The sequence below is a fragment of the Bos indicus x Bos taurus genome, chromosome 21 (assembly GCF_003369695.1).
Source record: "Bos indicus x Bos taurus breed Angus x Brahman F1 hybrid chromosome 21, Bos_hybrid_MaternalHap_v2.0, whole genome shotgun sequence".
NCBI lineage: Eukaryota > Metazoa > Chordata > Mammalia > Artiodactyla > Bovidae > Bos > Bos indicus x Bos taurus.
This window is the reverse complement of record NC_040096.1, coordinates 24,170,051-24,192,008: the sequence shown is the minus strand read 5'-3', so window position 1 is coordinate 24,192,008 and position 21,958 is coordinate 24,170,051. Positions and strand designations below refer to the sequence as shown.

General features: G+C 39.6%; 1 protein-coding gene across 6 annotated transcripts in view; it reads left to right on the top strand.

Annotated features, from left to right (window-relative positions):
- Positions 1-21,958, top strand: part of ADAMTSL3 (ADAMTS like 3) — a 381,778-nt gene that overhangs the window by 350,817 nt on the left and 9,003 nt on the right. For 5 of the 6 annotated variants that reach the window (XR_003507318.1, XM_027520883.1, XM_027520878.1 and 2 more), the window contains one exon: positions 6,082-6,182. The exons of the other annotated variant lie outside the window; for it this stretch is intronic. Coding sequence is in view for 4 of the 5 variants with exons in the window: in XM_027520883.1 (XP_027376684.1) it covers positions 6,082-6,182 (101 nt within the window). In the remaining variant the exon portion in view is untranslated. The remainder of the gene's footprint in view (positions 1-6,081; positions 6,183-21,958) is intronic. 6 annotated transcript variants of the gene reach the window in all.

Below are 21,958 nucleotides of genomic sequence, written 5' to 3'. Positions count from 1 at the left end.
TCGCACAGTTGGACTTCACTGAAGCGACTTAGCAGCAGCAGCAGCAGGAGGCTAGAAGTTCAAAATCAAGGTGTTCTTAGGGTTGGTTTTAGTTACTGGCTTGTAGACAACCACCTTCTGACACTATTATTCTTGTGTCGCTAAGTCATGTCCGACTCTTTTGCAACCCCATGGACAGGACTGTAGCCTGGCAGGCTCCTCTGTCTCTATCCTCACATAACCTCTTCTCTCAGCACACACGGAAAAGAGAGTTCTGAGTGTCTCTTCTACTTCTTACAAGGCCACTTCCTATCAGACTAAGGCTCCACCCTTTGGCCTCATTTAACCTCTAACCTCCTTAGGACCCTATCTCTAAATACGGTCACATTGGTGGTTAGGACCTCACTGTATAAATTTTGAGGGATACAGTTTGGTCCATAACATTCTGCATTTTCCCCCAAATTTAGGTCCTTCTCATGTGCACAATACACTCACCCCATCTCAACATCCCCAGAATTCTTTTTAAAAAATTAATTTATTTTTTAATTGAAGGATAATTGCTTTCAGAATTTTGTTATTTTCTGTCAAACCTCAACATGAATCAGCCATAGGTATACATATGTCCCCTCCATCTTAAATCTCTGTCCCATCTCCCTCTCCATCCCACCCCTCTAGGTTGATACAGAGCCCCTGTTTGCGTTCCCAGAGACATACACTAAATTCCCATTGGCCATCTATTTTACATATGGTAATGTAAGTTTCCATGTTACTCTCTCCATGCATCTCAGCCTCTCCTCCCCTTTCCCCATGTCCATAAGTCTGTTCTCTATGTTTTTTTCTCCATTGCTGTGCTGCAAATAAATTCTTCAGTACCATTTTCCTAGATTCCGTATATATGATTAAGAATATGATATTTATCTTTCTCTTTCTGACTTACTTCATTCTGTATAATAGGCTCTAGGTTTATCCACCTCATTAGGGCAGATGCAAATGTGTTCCTTTTAGGGCTGAGTAGCTGTTTTTCCAATAGTCATGTATGGATGTGAGAGTTGGACTGTGAAGAAGGCTGAGTGCTGACGAATTGATGCTTTTGAACTGTGGTGTTGGAGAAGACTCTTGAGAGTCCCTTGGACTGCAAGGAGATCCAACCAGTTCATCCTAAAGGAGACCAGTCCTGGGTGTTCTTTGGAAGGAATGATGCTAAAGCTGAAACTCCAGTACTTTGGCCACCTCATGCAGAGAATTGACTCATTGGAAAAGACTCTGATGCTGGGAAGGATTGGGGGAAGGAGGGGAAGGGGACAACAGAGGATGAGATGGCTGGATGGCATCACTGACTCAATGGACATGAGTTTGAGTGAACTCTGAGAGTTGGTGATGGACAGGGAGGCCTGGCGTGCTGCAATTCATGGGGTCCCAAAGAGTCGGACATGACTGAGCGACTGAACTAAACTGAACTGAATATTCCATTGTGTATATGTACCACAACTTCTTTAGCCATTCTACTGTTGATGGACATCTAGGTTGCCTCAGTGTTCTAGCTATTGTAAATAGCGCTGCAGTGAACACTGGGGAACATGTGTCTTTTTCAGTTTTGGTTTCCTCAGGGTATATGCCTAGAAGTGGGATTGCTGGGTCATATGGTGGTTTTATTCCTAGTTTGTAAGGAACTTCCATACCATCTTCCATAGTGGCTGTATCAATTTACATTCCCACCAACAGTGCAAGAGGATTCCCTTTTCTCCACACCCTCTTCAGCATTTGTTGTTTGCATACTTTTTGATAATGGTCATTCTGACCGGTGTGAGGTGATAGTCTCACCAGTTTTGATTTGCATTTCTCTAATAATAATCAATATCGAGCCTCTTTTCACATGTTTGTTAGCCATCTGCATGTCTTCTTTAGAGAAATGTCTTGTGTAGGTCTTTTGCCCCACTTTTTGATTTGGTTGTTTGTTTTTCTGGTAGTGAGTTGTATGAGCTGCTTGTATATTTTGGAAATTAATCGTCTGTCAGCTGTTTCATCTGCTATTATTTTCTCCCATTCTGAGGGTTGGTCTTTTCACCTTGCTTATAGTTTCCTTTGCTGTGCAAAACCTTTTAAGTTTAATCAGATCCCACTTGTTTATTTTTTTTTTAAATCTCCATTACTCTAGGAGGTGGGTCATAGAGGTTGTTGCTTTGATTTATGTCATTGAGTGTTCTGCCTATGCTTTCCTCTAAGAGTTTTATAGTTTCTGACCTTACATTTAGGTCTTGAATCCATTTTGAGTTTATCTTTGTATATAGTGTTAGGAAATGTTCTAATTTGGTTCTTTTACATCAACATCCTCAGAATTCTTAAACCATTCAAACAACAGTTCCAAGTTCAAAACCTCATTAAACTATCACTTCGTCAGGTATGGATGAGAAGTGACACATAAAATTAATCCTTGCCTGACCCATAAAGAAAAATACAACATATTGTTGAAACACATAACAGAAAATTTGGATAAGTAAAGGTACTCTGAGTGCTATAAAGGAGCCCATTCCCTTAAATGAATCACAACACGTACTTCCAATTCAAATTACTGTAGAATTCTTTTCTCAGACCTCATATGATTTTGACATTCATATGTGAGAGTGAGTGAGGACAAGAGATTTTTAGAAAAACAAATCGATAGGAGGATAGAAAGAGTTTCCTAACCTGATGTCAGAGTGTCCTGCAAAACTGCTGTAAGTAAAACAGTGCAGCATCAGTGCAGAACACACTGAAGTCGTGCAGTGTAAGAAAAGTGCAGAAACACACCCATTCAAAATGAGTTTAAACCCAAAAGCAGTTAGTCATAGAGGGAAGAAGAGTTTTTAAAAAATGAACACTATAAAACTACAGTAACTTTTTTTAACGACATTAAAGAATGTGTTCATTTCTTCATTGTGTCCAACACTTTGTGACCCCATAGACTGTAGCCCTCTAGGCTCCTGTACCCATGGCATCCTTCAGGCATGAATACTGGAGTGGGTAGCCATTCTCTTCTCCAGGGAATCTTCCTGACCTGAGCATCGAACCCAGGTCTTCTGCATTGTAGGTAGATTCTTTACCGTCTGAGCCACCAGGGAAGCCTAAGGACTGTTAAAGAAGACCTAAATAAATGAAAAGGCATTGTATATTTATGGATCAAAAAACATAATATTATACACATGACAGTAAATTGATCTACAGATTCAACATAATCCCCATCAAAACCCCAGCTTCTTTGCAGAAATTGGCAAGCTGATCCTAAAATTTATATGGAAATATAAACGACCCAAGATAGCCAAAGCAATCTAGAGAAAGAACAAAGTTAGAGGGCTCAGACATGTCAATTTCAAAACTTACTTCAATAATAAGACAGTGCAGTACTAACATGGGCTTCCTTGGTGGCTCAGCACTAAAGGACCCACCTGCTAATGCAGGAGACGCAGGTTTGATCCCTGCATCAAATAGTCACTCCAGTATTCTTGCCTGGGAAATCTCACAGACAGAGGTATCTGGCAGGCTGCAGTCCACACTGTCCATGGGATTGCAAAGAGTCGGATGTGACTTACTGACGGAACAGCAACATGGTGCTAACCTAGCATAGACACATAGATTGATGAAATTGAATTTGAAGTCTAGAGACAAATCCATGTATCTATGTCAGGTGATTTTCTACAAGAGTGACAATACCAATTCAATGAGAGAAGAACAATTGCTTCCTCATTGGCGAAGAACAACTGAATATGCAAATGCAAAAGAATGAACTTAGACTCCTAGCATATAAGGTATTCAGATCAGATCAGATCAGGTCAGTCGCTCAGTCGTGTCTGACTCTTTGCGATCCCATGAATTGCAGCATGCCAGGACTCCCTGTCCATCACCAACTCCCGGAGTTCACTGAGACTCACGTCCATCGAGTCAGTGATGCCATCCGGCCATCTCATCCTCTGTTGTCCCCTTCTCCTCCTGCCCCCAATCCCTCCCAGTATCAGAGTCTTTTCCAATGAGTCAACTCTTCGCATGAGGTGGCCAAAGTACTGGAGTTTCAGCTTTAGCATCATTCCTTCCAAAGAAATCCCAGGGCTGATCTCCTTCACAATGGACTGGTTGGATCTTCTTGCAGTCCAAGGGACTCTCAAGAGTCTTCTCCAACACCACAGTTCAAAAGCATCAATTCTTCGGCACTCAGCCTTCTTCACAGTCCAACTCTCACATCCATACATGAGCACAGGAAAAACCATAGCCTTGACTAGACGAACCTTTGTTGGCAAAGTAATATATCTGCTTTTGAATATGCTATCTAGATTGGTCATAACTTTCCTTCCAAGGAGTAAGCGTCTTTTATTTTCATGGCTGCAGTCACCATCTGTAGTGATTTTGGAGCCCAGAAAAATAAAGTCTGACAGTGTTTCCACTGTTTCCCCATCTATTTCCCATGAAGTGGTATTACAAAGCATTAACTCAAAATTTATCAGAGACCTAAATTTAAGAGCTAGAGCAATAAAGCCTTTGAAAGGAACTCTGTAGCCATACATCTTCATGCTTTGGATTAGGAGATGGTTTCTTAGATATGACATGAAAAACAACAAAAATAGATGAATGGGACTACATGAAAACTTAAAGTTTTTTTGCTACAAGGGATGTGACCAAGAAAGTGGACAGCCCACAGAATGGGAAAAAATATTTTAAAAGCATATACATGAAAAGGAACTTGTTTCTAGGCCTGTTTGTAAGTCCAACAAAGTTAGCCTAGTTACCCAACAAACACAATTGGCTATAGAGTTCTGCACTGTAATAGGTTTATGATACTTTCCACACAAATAATGCATAAAAAGCAAACACAGAATAAAACATCCTTCATCTTACATTACAGGACCTTGAAAAACTGCAGTAGTACAGTTACAATAGCTGACATACAGGGGCACACTCGCATCTTTGAAAGTTCTCAACTTGAAGGTTCATATGTAAGGGACTTACTGCAAACTGTATACACTGAACAGTGACTTTTAGGCTGCGTGAATTGTATCTCAATAATGTTGTTGGAAAATTATAAAAAACAATTGTATAAGACAGAAAGTGGTCAACTAATTAAAGAGGAATAAATAAAATGAGAGCCCAAACCCACCGCATACAACAGAATAAACTCTGCCTGGATTAAAGTGCTTCAGTGTAGTCATTAAACTGGAATAGAACTACCAGGATGGGAAAGACCTTTTCAAGCATAAAACAAATGACAAGAAAAAATTGATATGTGTTATTAGTACAGAAAAGTTTAAGAGCCGAATGTTAATTTTTTTCCTGTAATTCAGCTCACCCCTACACACAAGCCTCCATTTTTGCTCTAAGCAGGAAAACCCAAACTTGGCTGTAGCTTATGCTTTTATGCACAGTGATTTCTGAACCTTAACCTGCTCAATTAGGGATTGGCCCTGTGCTTTTCACTCCTCCCCAGGGGTGGTCTCAGTTTCTGAGGAGGAAAAGAGGATGAAAGGAAACTTAGGAAGCTGTCTGGCTCTGAAGGAGGGCAATCTGATCCTTACAGCTGGGCTTCCCTCCTCCCTACCTTCTCTGAATATTCGCTGGAAGGACTGATGCTGAGGCTGAAGCTCCAATACATTGGCCACTAATGGAGAGAGCTGATTCATTGGAAAAGACACTGATACTGGAAAACACTGAGGGCAGGAGGAGAAGAACGGTGGAACAGAGGATGAGATAATTGGATGGTATCACCAACTCAATGGACAAGAGTTGGAGCAAACTCTGGGACATGGTGAAGTACAGGGAAGTCTGGCCTGCTGCAGTTCATGGGGTCACAAAGAATCGGAAACAATTGAGCAACTGAACAGCAACTTTCCTTTGGCCAGCTCACCCCTGTAGCTGGTCTCTGGCAATGCCGCCATAGCACGCATGAGCTCACAAGGTTGTTTTAATTTTTTAATATCAGTCTTTATTTATTTTTGCCATGCTTCACCGCATGTGGGATCTTAGTTCCCTACCCAGGGATCGAACCTGTGCCCCCTGCATTGGGAGCACAGAGTCTTAACCAGTAGACCGACAGGGAAGTTTACACAAGGTTGTTTATACTGCACTGTGCTTTCGTTTCAGTGTCCTGGACGTTGCCTGGGTCGCATTGTGAGGATGCAGCAGCATCACATAATTTGTCAGCACCCCAACAGTTCTGAGTCCGGCTGTGATGACACAAAGAGGTACTGGCCCCACCCTAGGGCAGCACACAACCTCTCCCACCTCAGATAAGCACTATGATGTCTGGGAATGGCTCATCCCTCCCATACACCACCTCTCATAATGCACAGTTCATACTCAATTATAACTTCTTACAGTGCCATTCTCAGTAGTGTATGTTATGCTGTTGCTGTTCCATCACTGAGGCGTGTCTGACTCTTTGCAACCCCATGGACTGCAGCATGCAGTCTGTAGGGAAACCCTGTCCTTCAGCATCTCCCAAAGTTTGCTCAAATTTATGTCCATTGAGTCGGTGATTCTTTCTAACCATCTCATCACCTTGATTTCCTTTAGGATTGATTGGTTTGATCTCCTTGCTATCCAAGGGACTCAAAAGAGTCTTCTCTTGAATATATCGAAATTAGAAAGCATCAGTTCTTCGGTGCTCAGCCTGCTTTATGGTCCAGTTCTCACATCGGTACATGACTACTGGAAAAAACATAGCTTTGACTGTATAGACTTTTGTTGGCAAGATGATGTTTCCACTTCTTAATATGCTGTCTAGGTTTGTCATAGCTTTCCTTCAAAGGAGAAAGCATCTTTTAATTTCATGGCTGCAGTCATCATCCACAGTGGTTTGGAAGCCTGAGAAAAGAAAATCTGTCACTGCTTCCCCTTTTCCCCCTTCTTTTGGCATGAAGAGACTGGACGCCATGATCTTATTAGGCTTTTGAATGTTGAGTTTCAAGCCAGCTTTTTCACTCTGCTCTCTCATCCTTATCAGGAGGCTTTTCAGTCTCTCTTCACTTTCTGCCATTAGAGTGGAGTGGTATCATCTGCATATCTGAGGTTGTTGATGTGTCTCCCAGCAATGTTGATTCCCGCTTGTACTTCATCCAGCCCGGCATTTTGGATGATGGACTCTATGTAAAAGTTAAAGAAGCAGGGTGACATATACATCCTTGACATCCTCCTTTCCCAATTTGGAACCAGTCCGTTGTTCCATGTCCTGTTCTGTTACTTCTTGACTCGCATACAGGCTTCTCAGGAGACAGGTAAGGTGGTATGGTATTCCCTTCTCTTCTTGGAATTTCCCACAAGTTTTTGTGATCCACGTGATCCACACAATCAAAGGCTTTAGCATAGTTGATAAAGCAAAGAAGAAGTAGAAGTGTTAGTCACTCGGTCATGTGCAACTCTTTGCAATCCCCATGGCCTGTAGCTTGCCAGGCTTCTCTGCCTGCGGGGTTTTCCAGGCAAGAATACTGGAATGGGTTGCCATTCCCTTCTCCAGGATCTTCCTGACCCAGGGATCGAACTCATGTCTCTTGCATTGCAGGAAGATTCTTTACTGTCTGAGCTATCAGGGAAGCAAAAGTAGAAGTTTTTCTGGAATTCCCTTGGTTTCTGTATGTTCCAGCAAATGTTGGCAATTTGATCTCTGGTCCTCTGCCTTTTTGAAACCCAGCCTGTACATCTGGAAGTTCTCAGTTCACAGACTGCTAAAGACTAGCTTGAAGGATTTTGAGCATAACCTTCCTAGCATGTGAAATGAACACAATTGTACAATAGTTTAAACATTCTTTGGCATTGCCCTTCTTTGGGATTGGGTTGAAAACTGACCTTTTCCAGTCCCATGGCCACACTGAGTTTTCAAAATTCATCAGTTCCCTTTAATTTACAGATTAAATCTGGATCCTAGTGTTTTCAATTATTCTAAATTTATTCCTCTGTTTAGAAACTGTTTGATTAGGACGTTGGGACAGTGGGTTGGCAGAGAATAAAGTAAACTTGTATCTTGTTGAGGGGCTTACACAAGAAGAATGCTTCTGTCTTGTATAAAAGTCTGAACTGGTAGATGGTTTAGAGGGTAGAAGAGCTCTGCTCCCTGAGATCACTCCGAGACATAGATGCCTTCCTTCTGGCGGCTCCACCACCCTAGAGGAACGTGCTGCAGCCAGAGGAAGTGAGGAGAGAGCCGAGAGGGCCACCAGTGGAATCTGGAGTTCTGCCACCCTCCTCTTGGGGTAACTTTGAACTTTCTGAGCTCCTGATCTTCAGATTGGGGTATTACTGTCTGTGTCAAATTATGGTTGGGAAGTTGTTTTTTAATTGAAGTGTAGTTGATTGACACAAGTGTGTGTTAATTTCTGCTCTACAGCCAAGTGATTTAGTTATACATATTTACATCTTCTTTTTTAATATTCTTCTCCATTATAGTTTATCGTAGGATATTGAATGTAGTTCTGTGCTACACATTAGGAATTTGTTTATCCATCCTATATATAGAAGCTTACGTCTGCTAATATCAGCCTCCTACTCAGTCCCCCCCTAACCCCCCTCCCTTGGCAACCACCAGTCTGTTCTGTCAGTGATTCTGTTTCTGCTTCATAGGTAGGTTCATTTGTGTCATTGCTTAGATCCCACTCATAAGTGATACCACATGGTATTTGTCTTTCTTTTCTGATTTCACTGAGTATGATAATGTCCAGTTGCATCCATGTATTCCATCCTTTTTGTGGCCGAGTAGTATTCCAAATGTATGTCTACTGCATTCATCCATTCCTCTGCTGATGGACACGGGTTGTTTCCATGTCTGGCTGTGTGAATAGTGATGCTATGAACATCGGGGTGCTTATGTCCTTTTTATTTTTAGTTTGTCCAGTATATACCCCGGAGTGGGATTGCTGGATCATATGGTAACTCTTGTCAGTTTTCTGAGGAACCTCCATACTGTTTTCCACAGTGGCCGCACCAACGTACATTCCCACTAGCAGGGCAGGGGGTTCCCTTTTCCCCACACCCTCTCTAGCATTTGTTTTAAGACTCTTTAATGATGTTCATTCTGACTGGTGTGAGGTAGTTCCTCACTGTAATTTTGATTTGCATTTCTCTAGTAATTAGGGATGTTGAGTACTTTTTCCTGTGTTTATTGGCCATCTGTATTTCTTTTTTGGAGAAATGTCTATTTAGGTCTTCTACCTATTTTTGGATAGGTTTTTTTATGTTGTTGTTGAGTTGTATGAGTTCTTTGTACATCTTGGAAGTTAAGCCCTTACTGGTTGCATTGTTTGCAAATATTTTCTCCCATTCTGTAGATTGTCTTGTGTCTGGGAGGTTTTGATTAACTGGTTTAGTGTGAAGCACTTAGCAGCCTGAGTCATAGCAAATGCCCACTCTGTGGCTCTTCCTTCCTCCTCTACATCGTGAGTTACTGGGGAAAATGAGATGACCCTGACCATTGGCTCAGTTTCCATTTTGAGCCTTCACTAAGTTTTGTCAATGTAGTGTCAGCTGCATTTCCTATTCCCAACACAATTCCAGCCAGAACCATTCTCCTCGAATGGAAAATGTTCAGAACAGCCACCCTGATTCTCAACAGAAAACCTAGTTTCCAATTTTGTTCAGAAGATAGAGCCCACACACTGATTGATATGTATCATCCCAGATGTTTCACTATGCATGCTCAAAGATATATTTATTTTACAAACACACGAGGTTTGTGCTTTCTTTATAATAAACAAGACATATTTTGTATGAAACTTGTTTTTTTTTCCTACTTATCAATATGTTATTGACTTTTCCCCCATCTGAGTACATAAGGGTCACTTCATTCTTTTGAATTGTTGTATTTACTATTACCTCATTCTTGTCCATTGCTGATGGACATTTAATTGTTTCCATTTTTGGCTATTGCAAACATGCTACAGTAAACATCCTGGAATATATATCTTTATGCATAAAGGGTAATACTCTTACAGGATAGATTTTAGATATGGACTTAAATCGACAGACATGCTCATCTGGATACTGCTAAATTACCATCAAACTGTCTCTACCAACAATATATGAGAGTCCCCCTTTTTACCAACTTTATATAGATTTCCAACGTTTTAAAAATTTTGCCAATCTGATGGATGAAAATTTATATCTTAATGTAATTTGTACTTTTCTGTTTTGTATGACTTTTGGCTCTTTGTGTTTTTTCTCTAACGGATCCACTTCTTTCCTTCTTTACCACCAATCTGTTTGGCCAAGCCATCCTACTAATCTCCCTCCATCCACCCATGATCCTTCTAACCCAGGCTCCATACTGCAGCCACAGTAATCGATTCCAAAATGCAAATCTGATCCTACCATCACCACACCCATCTCCCTGCTAGATTAACAACACTTTAGAGGCTTCACTTGCTCTTAGGACAAAGGTTGACCAAAATTGACTATGTGGCCTATAAAATATTGCACAGTCAAGTCCCACCTCCCTACACAGCCTCATCCGGGACCTCACTCTGTCTCACTCTTTGTGTTCCAGTCACACTGTCCTTTCAGTTCCTTGAGTATGCCATTCACTTTCCAACTACTTTTTGGCAGCCAAAACAGGAAGCAAACAAATATTCATGATAATAGAGAGGACAACAAGGCATGGAAAGATCTACCAAGAGGGTATCCGATTAAGTAGGGTTTTGGAGAAAGAGATATGCAAAAGAACTTAAAAGGGAGACATTTTTAAAAGAAATAATAGAAGAAAAATTCCTTGACCCAAGGAGGGAAAAAAAAGAGTCAAATTGCCTTTTATTTTCTCTATTGTTTCTGCTTCATCCAAGGTTGGCCATTCAGCTTTAATCCTAGTGCTTTTCTTTCATGCTGTTACTTTTCCCCAAATATCTGGTGGTTTATGGAAGCAAGACTAGGTTAGTTTAGAGAGCTTCTGTGGGTGGGTTTCTTTTGAAGTTTACTGGCCTCACTGTCCCCCACAGACCTCTTCTGCTGAGTGGGTGGGCTCGCTGAAGGTAGGTGAGGCATTAAATCTCACTTTACAATGCAGTGGGTAGGCGGGAGACACCCACTTGCCATAGTAGGGCCTCAGTAGATATTAGAGGGTGTTTAATCTGGTAGACTGCAGTCCATGGGGTCCCTAAGAGTCAGACATGACTGAGTGACTTCACTTTCACTTTTCACTTTCATGTATTGGAGAGGGAAATGGCAACCCACTCCAGTGTTCTTGCCTGGAAAATCCCAGGGACGGGGGAGCCTGGTGGGCTACCATCTATGGGGTCGCACAGAGTCGGACACGACTGAAGTGACTTAGCAGCAGCAGCAATAGGGAATAACGTTATTTGTGGCCATGGGTAGAGAATCAGTGGTGAGTGGGGTGTCTACTAGCCTCTTTTATTGACTCTGGGAAGAGTTTGGGAGGTGTGGCTTCCATTGTGGAAAACGTTTTAAAGGGAGTGAGAATTATCAGGGTAGAACTAGCTCACATATAGGAAGACAACACGGGGATCTGAGGAAATGCTTGAGGACTGAGAGAGTTTGTTCCCCAGAGCAGTAATTCCTAACCTCAGCCACAAGTCAGAATTCCCTGGGAAGTTTCTTTAAAATAAAGATTCTTGGGCTCTCATTGGGACTTAATGAATTAGAATCTTTGGAAGGGAATGGAAGCTGGCAATCTACATCTCTTTTGTCTTTTTTTTTTTTTTTAATTCTTTCTGAATCTACATCTTTTTTAAGCTGCCCACATACTTCTGATAATAAGGCAGATTTGAAATCTGTTGCCCTATAGAATCAGTAAGTTCCATCTGGCTGATGATGAAAGGGGTTATTTGAGGCAGGAGCAGAGCTGGACTGAAGAGGAATGAGAAATTGAGAAAGACTAGAAACAGGGTTACTTTGTGATTTCTGCTGCCATTTCTACTTTCATGTTTTACATAGAAAAACATATGAGCTCCACTTGTGTGCTCATTGTTGGTATACAGACTATGAGCCCCCAGCTCGGGCATCACCATCTGCAGTCCCATCCCTGGCCATGAGGAAGTGATGCTCTCTGTTGGAGCAATCTTGCATTCTTTTACTGAGTTCTCAAGTGACCAGGCTTTTGGGTTTCAGCATCTTCACTGGTGTCCAGCTCCATGTTCCTGTATCATCTTGTATATTTAGGAAGCTGAATAGTTTCTTCTGACTTCCCACTGACCCTATCTTCTATTGAAGCAGAAAAAGTAGCTGTATTAAGGTCCTGTGGGCTGGAAACAACAAAAGTCAACTTGGAATGGTTTATACAAAGATAGTGGGAGAGTTCTTAAGATAGGACAGCCATTCTTAGATACAACAATTTGGTATCTTTTAAAATGTATTCTCTGAATATTCTTGGAATGTTGGTTCAACTCTTTTTAGTAGAAACTTTGGTCTATCTCTGTCCTGTTGTCTAAAGGAACCCAACTTTTGGCCCCATAAGTTTCATCCCCGCTGGGGAAAATAAAAACCCTCCAGTTAACAGGAAACCCTTATCCCTCTTCCTCTTATAAATCTTATAATCAGTTTGATGTGACAATATTGCTTAAGGAAACCCTTTGATGGAGTCTTCCCCCTACCTGCTAATCAAAGTATTGCTTCCAACTATGTGTAATACTCTTGCAATTTAGCAGGCACACACACTCTGTTTGAGAAGTTCAGGTTATCAGAATTTTCTCCATCTTATCGTATTTCCAGTGGTGTTTCTCACTCCTTATAGATTATGTGCTTGGATAAGCAGGCTTTTATAGGAACACAAAAACATTCCAATCCAAAGGGATGATTCTGTGAAACCTCAGGAGGGACTATTACTACGAAATGAATAGTCATTAGGGTTGTTTCTCTTCTCATCTCTGCAGAATGTTATTTTTTCTATTTCCCTGGCCCTTATGGCAGAGTACGGCCACTGCTACTCCAGCCTTCATGTTTATATGTCTTGCTCCAGCAACTTCCAAATTCCTGGGAGAAAGACAGTGACAACTAGCTCAGGTTAGGGCCCTCTTCCAGTCATCTTTGGGGATGGGGAGATAGTCTCATGTGATACAAATACATTAGTTCCAGGAGCTCTGCCCTAGAGAACAACAGATATCCCAAAATGGGTCCTCTGAGGTGGCTCACTCTCTAGGGTAAATATCTTTTCAGTAATCAGAGGGCATTCAGTAGGCACATGAAAAGATGCTGAACATCACTAATCCTCAGAGAAATGTATGTCAAACCCACTATGAGACATCACCTCACACCTGTCAGAAGGTCTATTGTCAAAAAGACACCAAATAATAAATGTTGGTGAGGATGAGAAAAAAAGGACCCCTTGTACACTATTAGTGGGGTTGTAAATTAGCACAGCCACTATGGAAAACAATATGGAGATTCCTTAAAAACAACTGCCAGATGATCCAGAAATTCCAGTGCTGAGTATAAACCTGAAGAAAATGAAAACACTAATTCAAAAAGATGATGTGCTACTGTATCACACAGGGAACTCTGCTCAGTGTTATGTGGCAGCCTAGATTGGAGAGGAGTTTGGGGTGAATGGATATACGTGTATGTATGGCTGAGTCCCTTTACTGTTCACCTGAAACCATCACAACATTGTTAATTGACTATACTCCAATAAAAAATTCAAAATTTAAAGAAAAAATATATGCACCCCAATTTTCATAGCAGCATTATTTGTAATAGCCAGGATGTGGAAACAACCTAAGTAGCTATCAACAAATGAATGAATAAAGAGAAGTTGTGGTGTGTGTTTGTGTGTGTATATGAATGGTATACAATGAAATGGTATTCTACCATAAAAAAAGAAATTTTGCCATTTGCAACATCTTGGATAGACCTGGAGTGTACGTATGCTTAGTAAAGCAAGTCAGACAGAGAAAGAGAGATACCATATGATATCACTTATATGTGGAATCTAAGAAATGAAACACATGAATGTCTAAAACAGAAACAGTCTCATAGACACAGAAACAAGCTAGTGGTTACCAAACAGGGAAAGAGGTGAAGGAAGGGCAAGATAGGAGTAGGAGGTTTAAGAGGTGTCAGCTGCTAGGTATAAAATAAACAAGATATGAGAGTGTGATATACAGCACAGGGTATATGCTGTGCTGTGCTGTGCTTAGTCACTCAGTTGTGTCCAACTCTGCAACCCTATGGACTGTAGCCCACCAGACTCCTCTGTCCATGGGATTCTCCAGGCAAGAATACTGAAGTGAGTTGCAATTCCCTTCTCCAGGGGATCTTCCCAACCCAGGGCTCAAACCCAGGTCTCCTGCTTTGCAGGCAGATTCTTTACTATGTGAATCACCAGGGAAGCCCTTGTTGTACATTTGAAACTGACATAATATTGCAAATCACTGATACTTCATTTAAAAAAATTAAGTACCTACTATGTAGGGTAGTTGTGAAGAATAAATGGGTCAGTCTGTGGGAAAGTATTTGGAAAGTTCTCTGGCACATGGTTATACACATAAATATACACACACAGTGGACCCTTTCTGACAACAACAAAGGCAGAGGTCCATTAACTTTCTGATCTGCTTTAAAGGGCAAAGCAACTAAAGGCAGATCCTTCTTCCCAAAAGGTCTCACTACCAAAGTGGAATCATATATGTCTTCTTCTCGAGAGCAGACCCATAGCTTTGGTAAGTGTTCCCTGGGGTCCATGGTGCCCACAGAGCGAGCGCTGCTGTGAGCACAAGAGGAGCAGGTGGCCTCCCAGACTGTGACGTTCCCCGAGGGCAGCAAGAAGCCACCGGCCTAGCTAAGAAGTGAGCTGGTCCAGCGTCCGAGTGATGGTGTGTCCTCAGTGGAAGCACAGGCACTTCCCATAATGGGCACGAGGGCTCACCTACAGGTTCATACTCATACCAGAATATATTTCAAGTGCTTATACAGACAGAACTTAGTTTGTTAACAAATGTATCACTGTCCTCTTCCTCACCTGAACCGACTGCTCCAACTCCTCCAGAGAGTGGGGTTTTTTCCCTCCCAAAGTCATTTTTTTTATTTATATTTTTATTGAAGGATAATTGCTTTACAGAATTTTGTTATTTTCTGTCAAACGTCAACATGAATCAGCCATAAGTATACATATATCCCCTCCCTTTTGAACCTCCCTCCCATCTCCTGCCTTATCTCATCCCTCTAGGTTGATACAGAGCCCCTGTTTGAGTTTCCTGAGCCATAAGGCAAATTCCTCTTGGCTATCTATTTTACATATGGTAATGTAAGTTTCCATGTTACTCTCTCCATACGTCTCACCCTCTCCTTCCCTTTCCCCATGTCCATAAGTCTGTTCTCTGTCTGTTTCTGCATTGCTGCCCTGTAAATAAGTTCTTCAGTACCATTTTTCTAGATTCCGTATATATGCATTAGAATATGATATTTACCTTTCTCTTTCTGACTTACTTCACTCTGTATTATAGGTTCTAGATTCATCCACCTCATCAGAACTGACTCAAATGCATTCTTTTTATGGCTGAGTAATATTCGATTGTGTATATGCACCAGAACTTCTTTCTCCATTCTTCTGTTGATTGACATCTAGGTTGCTTCCGTGTTCTAGCTATTGTAAATAGTGCTGCAATGAACAATGGGATACATGTGTCTTTTTCAATTTTGGTTTCCTCAGGGTATATGCCAAGAAGTGGGATTGCTGGGTCATATGGTAGTTTTATTCCTAGTTTTTTAAGGAATCTCCATACTGTCTTCCATAGTGGCTGTATCAATTTACATTCCCACCAACAGTGCAAGAAGGTTCCCTTTTCTCCACACCCTCTTCAGCATTTATTGTTTGCAGACTTTTTGATAGTGGCCATTCTGACTGATGAGAAGTGATGTCTCATTGTAGCTTTGCTTTGCATTTCTCTAATAATGAGCGATGTTGAGCATCTTTTCATGTGTTTGTTAGCCATATGTATGTCTTCTTTGGAGAAATGTCTTGTTTAGGTCTTTTTCCCACTTTTTGATTGGATTGTTTGTTTTTCTGGCATTGAGTGTATGAGCTGCTTGTATATTTTGGGAATTAATCCTTTGTCAGTTGTTTCATTTGCTATTATTTTCTCCCATTCTGAGGGATGTCTTTTCACCTTGCTTATAGTTTCCTTTGCTATGCAAAAGCTTTTAAGTCTAATCAGGTTCCACTTGTTTACTTTTGTTTTTATTTTTGTTACTCTAAGAGGTGGGTCATAGAGGATGTTGCTTTGATTTATGTCATTGAGTGTTCTGCCTATGTTTCCCTCTAAGCGTTTTATAGTTTCTGGCCTTATATTTAGGTCTTTAATCCATTTTGAGTTTATCTTGTGTATGGTGTTAAGAATTGTTCTAATTTCATTATTTTACATGTAGCTGTCCAGTTTTCCCAGCACCATTTATTGAAGAGGCTGTCTTTGCCCCATTGTATATTCTTGCCTCCTTTGTCAAAAATAAGGTACCCATAGGTGCATGGGTTTATTTCTGCGCTTTCTATCTTGTTCCATTGGTCTATAATTCTGTTTTTGTGCCAGTACCATACTGTCTTGATGACTGTAGCTTTGTAGTATAATCTGAAGTCAAAAAGGTTGATTCCTCCAGCTCAATTCTTCTTTCTCAAGACTGCTTTGGCTATTTAGGGTCCTTTGTGTTTCCATATGAACTGTGAAATTTTTTGTTCTAGTTCTGTGAAAATTGCCATTGGTAATTTGATGGGGATCACATTGAATCTGTAGATTGTATTTGGTAGTATAGTCATTTTCACAATATTGATCCTTACTACCCAGGAACATGGAATATCTCTCCATCTATTTATGTCATCTTTTATTTCTTTCATTGGTGTCTTATAATTTTCTGTGTACAGTTCTTTTGTCTCCTTAGGTAAGTTTATTCCTAGATATTTTATTGTTTTTGTTGCAATGGTGAATGGGATTGATTCCTTAATTTCTCTTTCTGATTCTTCATTGTTAGTGTATAGAAATGCAAGTGATTTCTGTGTATTGATTTTGTATCCTGCAACTTTGCTAAATTCACTAATTAGCTCTAATAATTTTCTGATACTATCTTTAGGGTTTTCTATGTACAGTGTCATGTCACCTGCAAACATTGAGAGCTTTACTTCTTCTTTTCTAATCTAGATTCGTTTTATTTCTTTTTCTTCTCTGATTTCTGTAGCTAGGACTTCCAGAACTATGTTGAATAATAGTAGTAAAAGTGGACATCCTTGTCTTGCTCCTAATGTTAGGGGAAATGCTTTCAGTTTTTCACCATTGAGAATAATGTTTGCTGTAGGCTTATCATATATGGCCTTTACTATGTTAAGGTAAGTTCCTTCTATGCCCATTTTTTGAAGAGTTTTAGTCATAAATTGGTGCTGAATTTGGTCAAAGGCTTTTTTCTGCATCTATTGAGATGATATGGTTTTTATCTTTCAATTTGTAATATGGTGTATCACATTGATTGATCTGCTTATATTGAAGAATCCTTCCATTACTGGAATAAAACTAACTTGATCATGGTGCATGAGCTTTTTGACGTATTGCTGAATTCTGTTTGCTAAAATTTTGTTGAGGATTTTTGCATCTATGATCATCAGTGATATTGGCCTGTAGTTTTCTTTTTTTCTGTCGTCTTTGTCTGGGTTTGGTATCAGGGTGATGGTGGCCTCATAGAAAGAGTTTGGAAGTGTTCCTTCCTCTGCAATTTTTTGAAAGAGTTTTAGACAGTTAGGCATTATCTCTTCTCTAATCCAACAACACATTAAAAAGATCATACACCGTGACCAAGTGGGCTTTATCCCAGGGATGCAAGGATTCTTCAATATCTGCAAATCAATCAATGTAATACACCACATTAACAAATTGAAAAATAAAAGCCATATGATTATCTCAATAGATGTAGAGAAAGCCTTTGACAAAATTCAACATCCATTTATGATAAAAACTCTCCAGAAAGCAGGAATAGAAGGAACATACCTCAACATAATAAATGCTATATATGAAAACCCACAGCAAACATTATCCTCAATGGTGAAAAATTGAAAGCATTTCCCCTAAAGTCAGGAACAAGACAAAGATGCCCGGTTTCACCACTACTATTCAACATAGTTTTGGAAGTTTTGGCCACAGCAATCAGAGCAGAAAGAGAAATAAAAGGAATTCAAATTGGAAAAGAAGAAGTAAAACTCTCACTGTTTGCAGATGACATGATCCTCTACGTAGAAAACCCTAAAGACTCCACCAGAAAATTACTAGAGCTAATCAATGAATATAGTAAAGTTGCAGGACATAAAATCGACACACAGAAATCCCTTGCATTCCTATACACTAATAATGAGAAAATAGAAAGATAAATTAAGGAAACAATTCCATTCACCATTGCAACAAAAATAACAAAATACTTAGGAATATATCTACCTAAAGAAACTAAAGACCTATATACAGAAGACTATAAAACTCTGGTGAAAGAAATCAGAGAGGACACTAATAGATGGAGAAATGTACCATATTCATGAATCAGAAGAATAAATATAGTGAAAATGAGTATACTACCCAAAGCAATCTATAGATTCAATGCAATCCCTATCAAGCTACCAATGGTATTCTTCACAGAGCTGGAACAAATAATTTCACAATTTGTATGGAAATACAAAAAACCTCAAATAGCCCAAGCAATCTTGAGAAAGAAGAATGGAACTGGAGGAATCAACCTGCCTGACTTCAGGCTCTACTACAAAGCCACAGTCATCAAGACAGTATGGTACTAGCACAAGACAGAAATATAGATCAATGGAACAAAATAGAAAGCCCAGAGATAAATCCACACACCTATGGACACCTTATCTTTGACAAAGGAGGCAAGAATATACAATGGAGAAAAGACAATCTCTTTAACAGGTGGTGCTGGGAAAACTGGGCAACCACTTGTAAAAGAATGAAACTAGATCACTTTCTAACACCATACACAAAAATAAACTCAAAATGGATTAAAGATCTAAACGTAAGACCAGAAACTATAAAACTCCTAGAGGAGAACATAGGCAAAACACTCTCCGACATAAATCACAGCAGGATCCTCTATGACCCACCTCCCAGAATATTGGAAATAAAAGCAAAAATAAATAGGACCTAATTAAACTTAAAAGCTTCTGCACAACAAAGGAAACTATAAGCAAGGTGAAAAGACAGCCTTCAGAATGGGAGAAAATAATAGCAAATGAAGCAACTGACAAACAACTAATCTCAAAAATATACAAGCAACTCCTGCAGCTCAATTCCAGAAAAATAAATGACCCAATCAAAAAATGGGCCAAAGAACTAAATAGACAATTCTCCAATGAAGACATACAGATGGCTAACAAACACATGAAAAGATGCTCAACATCACTCATTATCAGAGAAATGCAAATCAAAACCACAATGAGGTACCATTTCACACCAGTCAGAATGGCTGCCATCCAAAAGTCTACAAGCAATAAATGCTGGAGAGGGTGTAGAGAAAAGGGAACCCTCTTACACTGTTGGTGGGAATGCAAACTAGTACAGCCACTATGGGGAACAGTGTGGAGATTCCTTAAAAAACTGCCATATGACCCAGCAATCCCAGTGCTGGGCATACACACCGAGGAAACCAGAATTGAAAGAGACATGTGTACCCCAATGTTCATTATAGCACTGTTTATAATAGCCAGGACATGGAAGCAACCTAGATGTCCATCAGCAGATGAATGGATAAGAAAGCACTGGTACATATACACAATGGAGCATTACTCAGCCATTAAAAAGAATACATTTGAATCAGTTCTAATGAGGTGGATGAAACTGGAGCCTATCATACAGAGTGAAGTAAGCCAGAAAGAAAAACACCAATACAGTATAGTAATGCATACATATGGAATTTAGAAAGATGGTAACGATAACCCTGTATACGAGACAGCAAAAGAGATACAGATGTATAGAACAGTCTTTTGGACTCTGTGGGAGAGGGAGGGGGTGGGATGGTTTGGGAGAATGGCATTGAAACATGTATAAGATCATATATAAAACAAATCGCCAGCCCAAGTTTGATGCATGATACTGGCTGCTTGGGGCTGGTGCACAGGGACGACCCAGAGGGATGGTACGGGGAGGGAGGAGGGAGGGGGGTTCGGGATGGGGAATGCGTGTATACCTGTGGCGAATTCATGTTGATGTACAGCAAAACCAATACAATATTGTAAAGTAATTAACCTCCAATTAAAATAAATTTATATTTAAAAAAAACAAAAAATAAAAGAACTCCAAGGGGAAAAAAAATAATAAATGTTTTATAGAATTCTCCTGTGAATCTATCTGGTCCTGGGCTTTTGTTTTTTGGGAGGTTTTTGATCATATCTTCAATTTCAGTGCTTGTAATTGGGTTGTTCATAATTTTTGTTTCTTCCTGGTTCAGTCTTAGAAGATTGAACTTTTCTAAGAATCTGTCCATTTCTTCCAGGTTATCTATTTTATTGCCATATAGTTGTTTATAATAGTCTCTTACAATCCTTTGTATTTTTGCATTGTCTGTTGTAACCTCTCCTTTTTCATTTCTAGTTTTGTTGATTTGATTCTCCTCTCTTTTTTCTTGATGAATCTGGGTAAAGGCTTGTCAATTTTATCTTCTCAAAGAACCATCTTTTAGTTTTATTAATCTTTACTATTGTTTCTTTTATTTCTTTTTCATTTATTTCTGCTCAGATCTTTATGATTTCTTTCCTTCTACTAATTTTGGGGTTTTTTTGTTCTTCTTTTTCCAGTTGTTTTAGGTGTAAGTTTAGGTTGTCTATTCGATGTTTCTCTTGTTTCTTGAGGTAGGATTTTATTGATATAAACTTCCCTCTTAGAACTACTTTTGCTGTATCCCATAGGTTTTGAGTTGTCATGTTTTCATTGTTATTTGTTTCTAGAAATTTTTTGATTTCCCTTTTGATTTCGTCAGTAACCTGTTGGGTTTTTAGAAACGTGTTGTTTAATCTCCATGTGTTTGTGTTTCTTACAAAATGTTTTCTTGTAATTGATACCTAGTCTCATAGCATTGTGGTTGGAGAAGATGCTTGATACAATTTCAGTTTTCTTAAATTTACTGAGGTTTGATTTGTGACCCAAAATGTGTCTATCCTGGAGAATATTCCATGTGCACTTGAGAGGAAGGTGTATCCTTCTGCATTTGGATGGAATGTCTGAAGATATCAATGAGATCCATCTCATCTAATGTATCATTTAAGACTTGTGTTTCCTTATTAATTTTCTGTTTTGATGATCTATCCTTTGGTGTGAATGGGGTGTTAAAGTTTCCTACTATTATTATGTTACTGTCAATTTCTTCTTTTGTGTCCGTTAGTGTTTGTCTTATGTACTGAGGTGCTCCTATGTTGGGTGCATAGATATTTACAATTGTTACATCTTCCTCTTGGATTGATCCCTTGATCATTATGTAGTGTCCTTCCTTATCTCTTGTAATCTTCTTTATTTTAAGGTCTATTTTGTCCAATATGAAGATTGCTACTCCAGCTTTCTTGTGCTTGCCATTTGCATGGAATATATTTTTCCATCCTCTCACTTTCAGTCTATATGTGTCTTTAGGTCTGAAGTTTCTTGTAGACAGCATATATATGGGTCTTGTTTTTGTATCCATTCAGCCGGTCTGTGTCTTTTGGTTGGAGCATTTAATCTGTTTACATTTAAAGTAATTATTGATATATATGTTCCCATTGCCATTTTCTTAATTGTTTGGGGTTGATTTTGTAGATCTTTTTTCTTCTCTTGTATTTCTTGACTATATAAGCCCCTTTAACGTTTGTTGTAAAGATGGTTTGGTGGTACTGAATTCTCTTAACTTTTGCTTGTCTGAAAAGCATTTTATTTCTCCATTAATTTTGAATGAGATCCTTGTCAGGTACAGTAATCTTGGCTGTAGATTTTTTCCGTTCAGTACTTTAAATATATCCTGCCATTCCCTTCTGGCCTGCAGAGTTTCTGCTGAAAGATCAGCTGTTAAGTGTATGGCGTTTCCCTTGTAT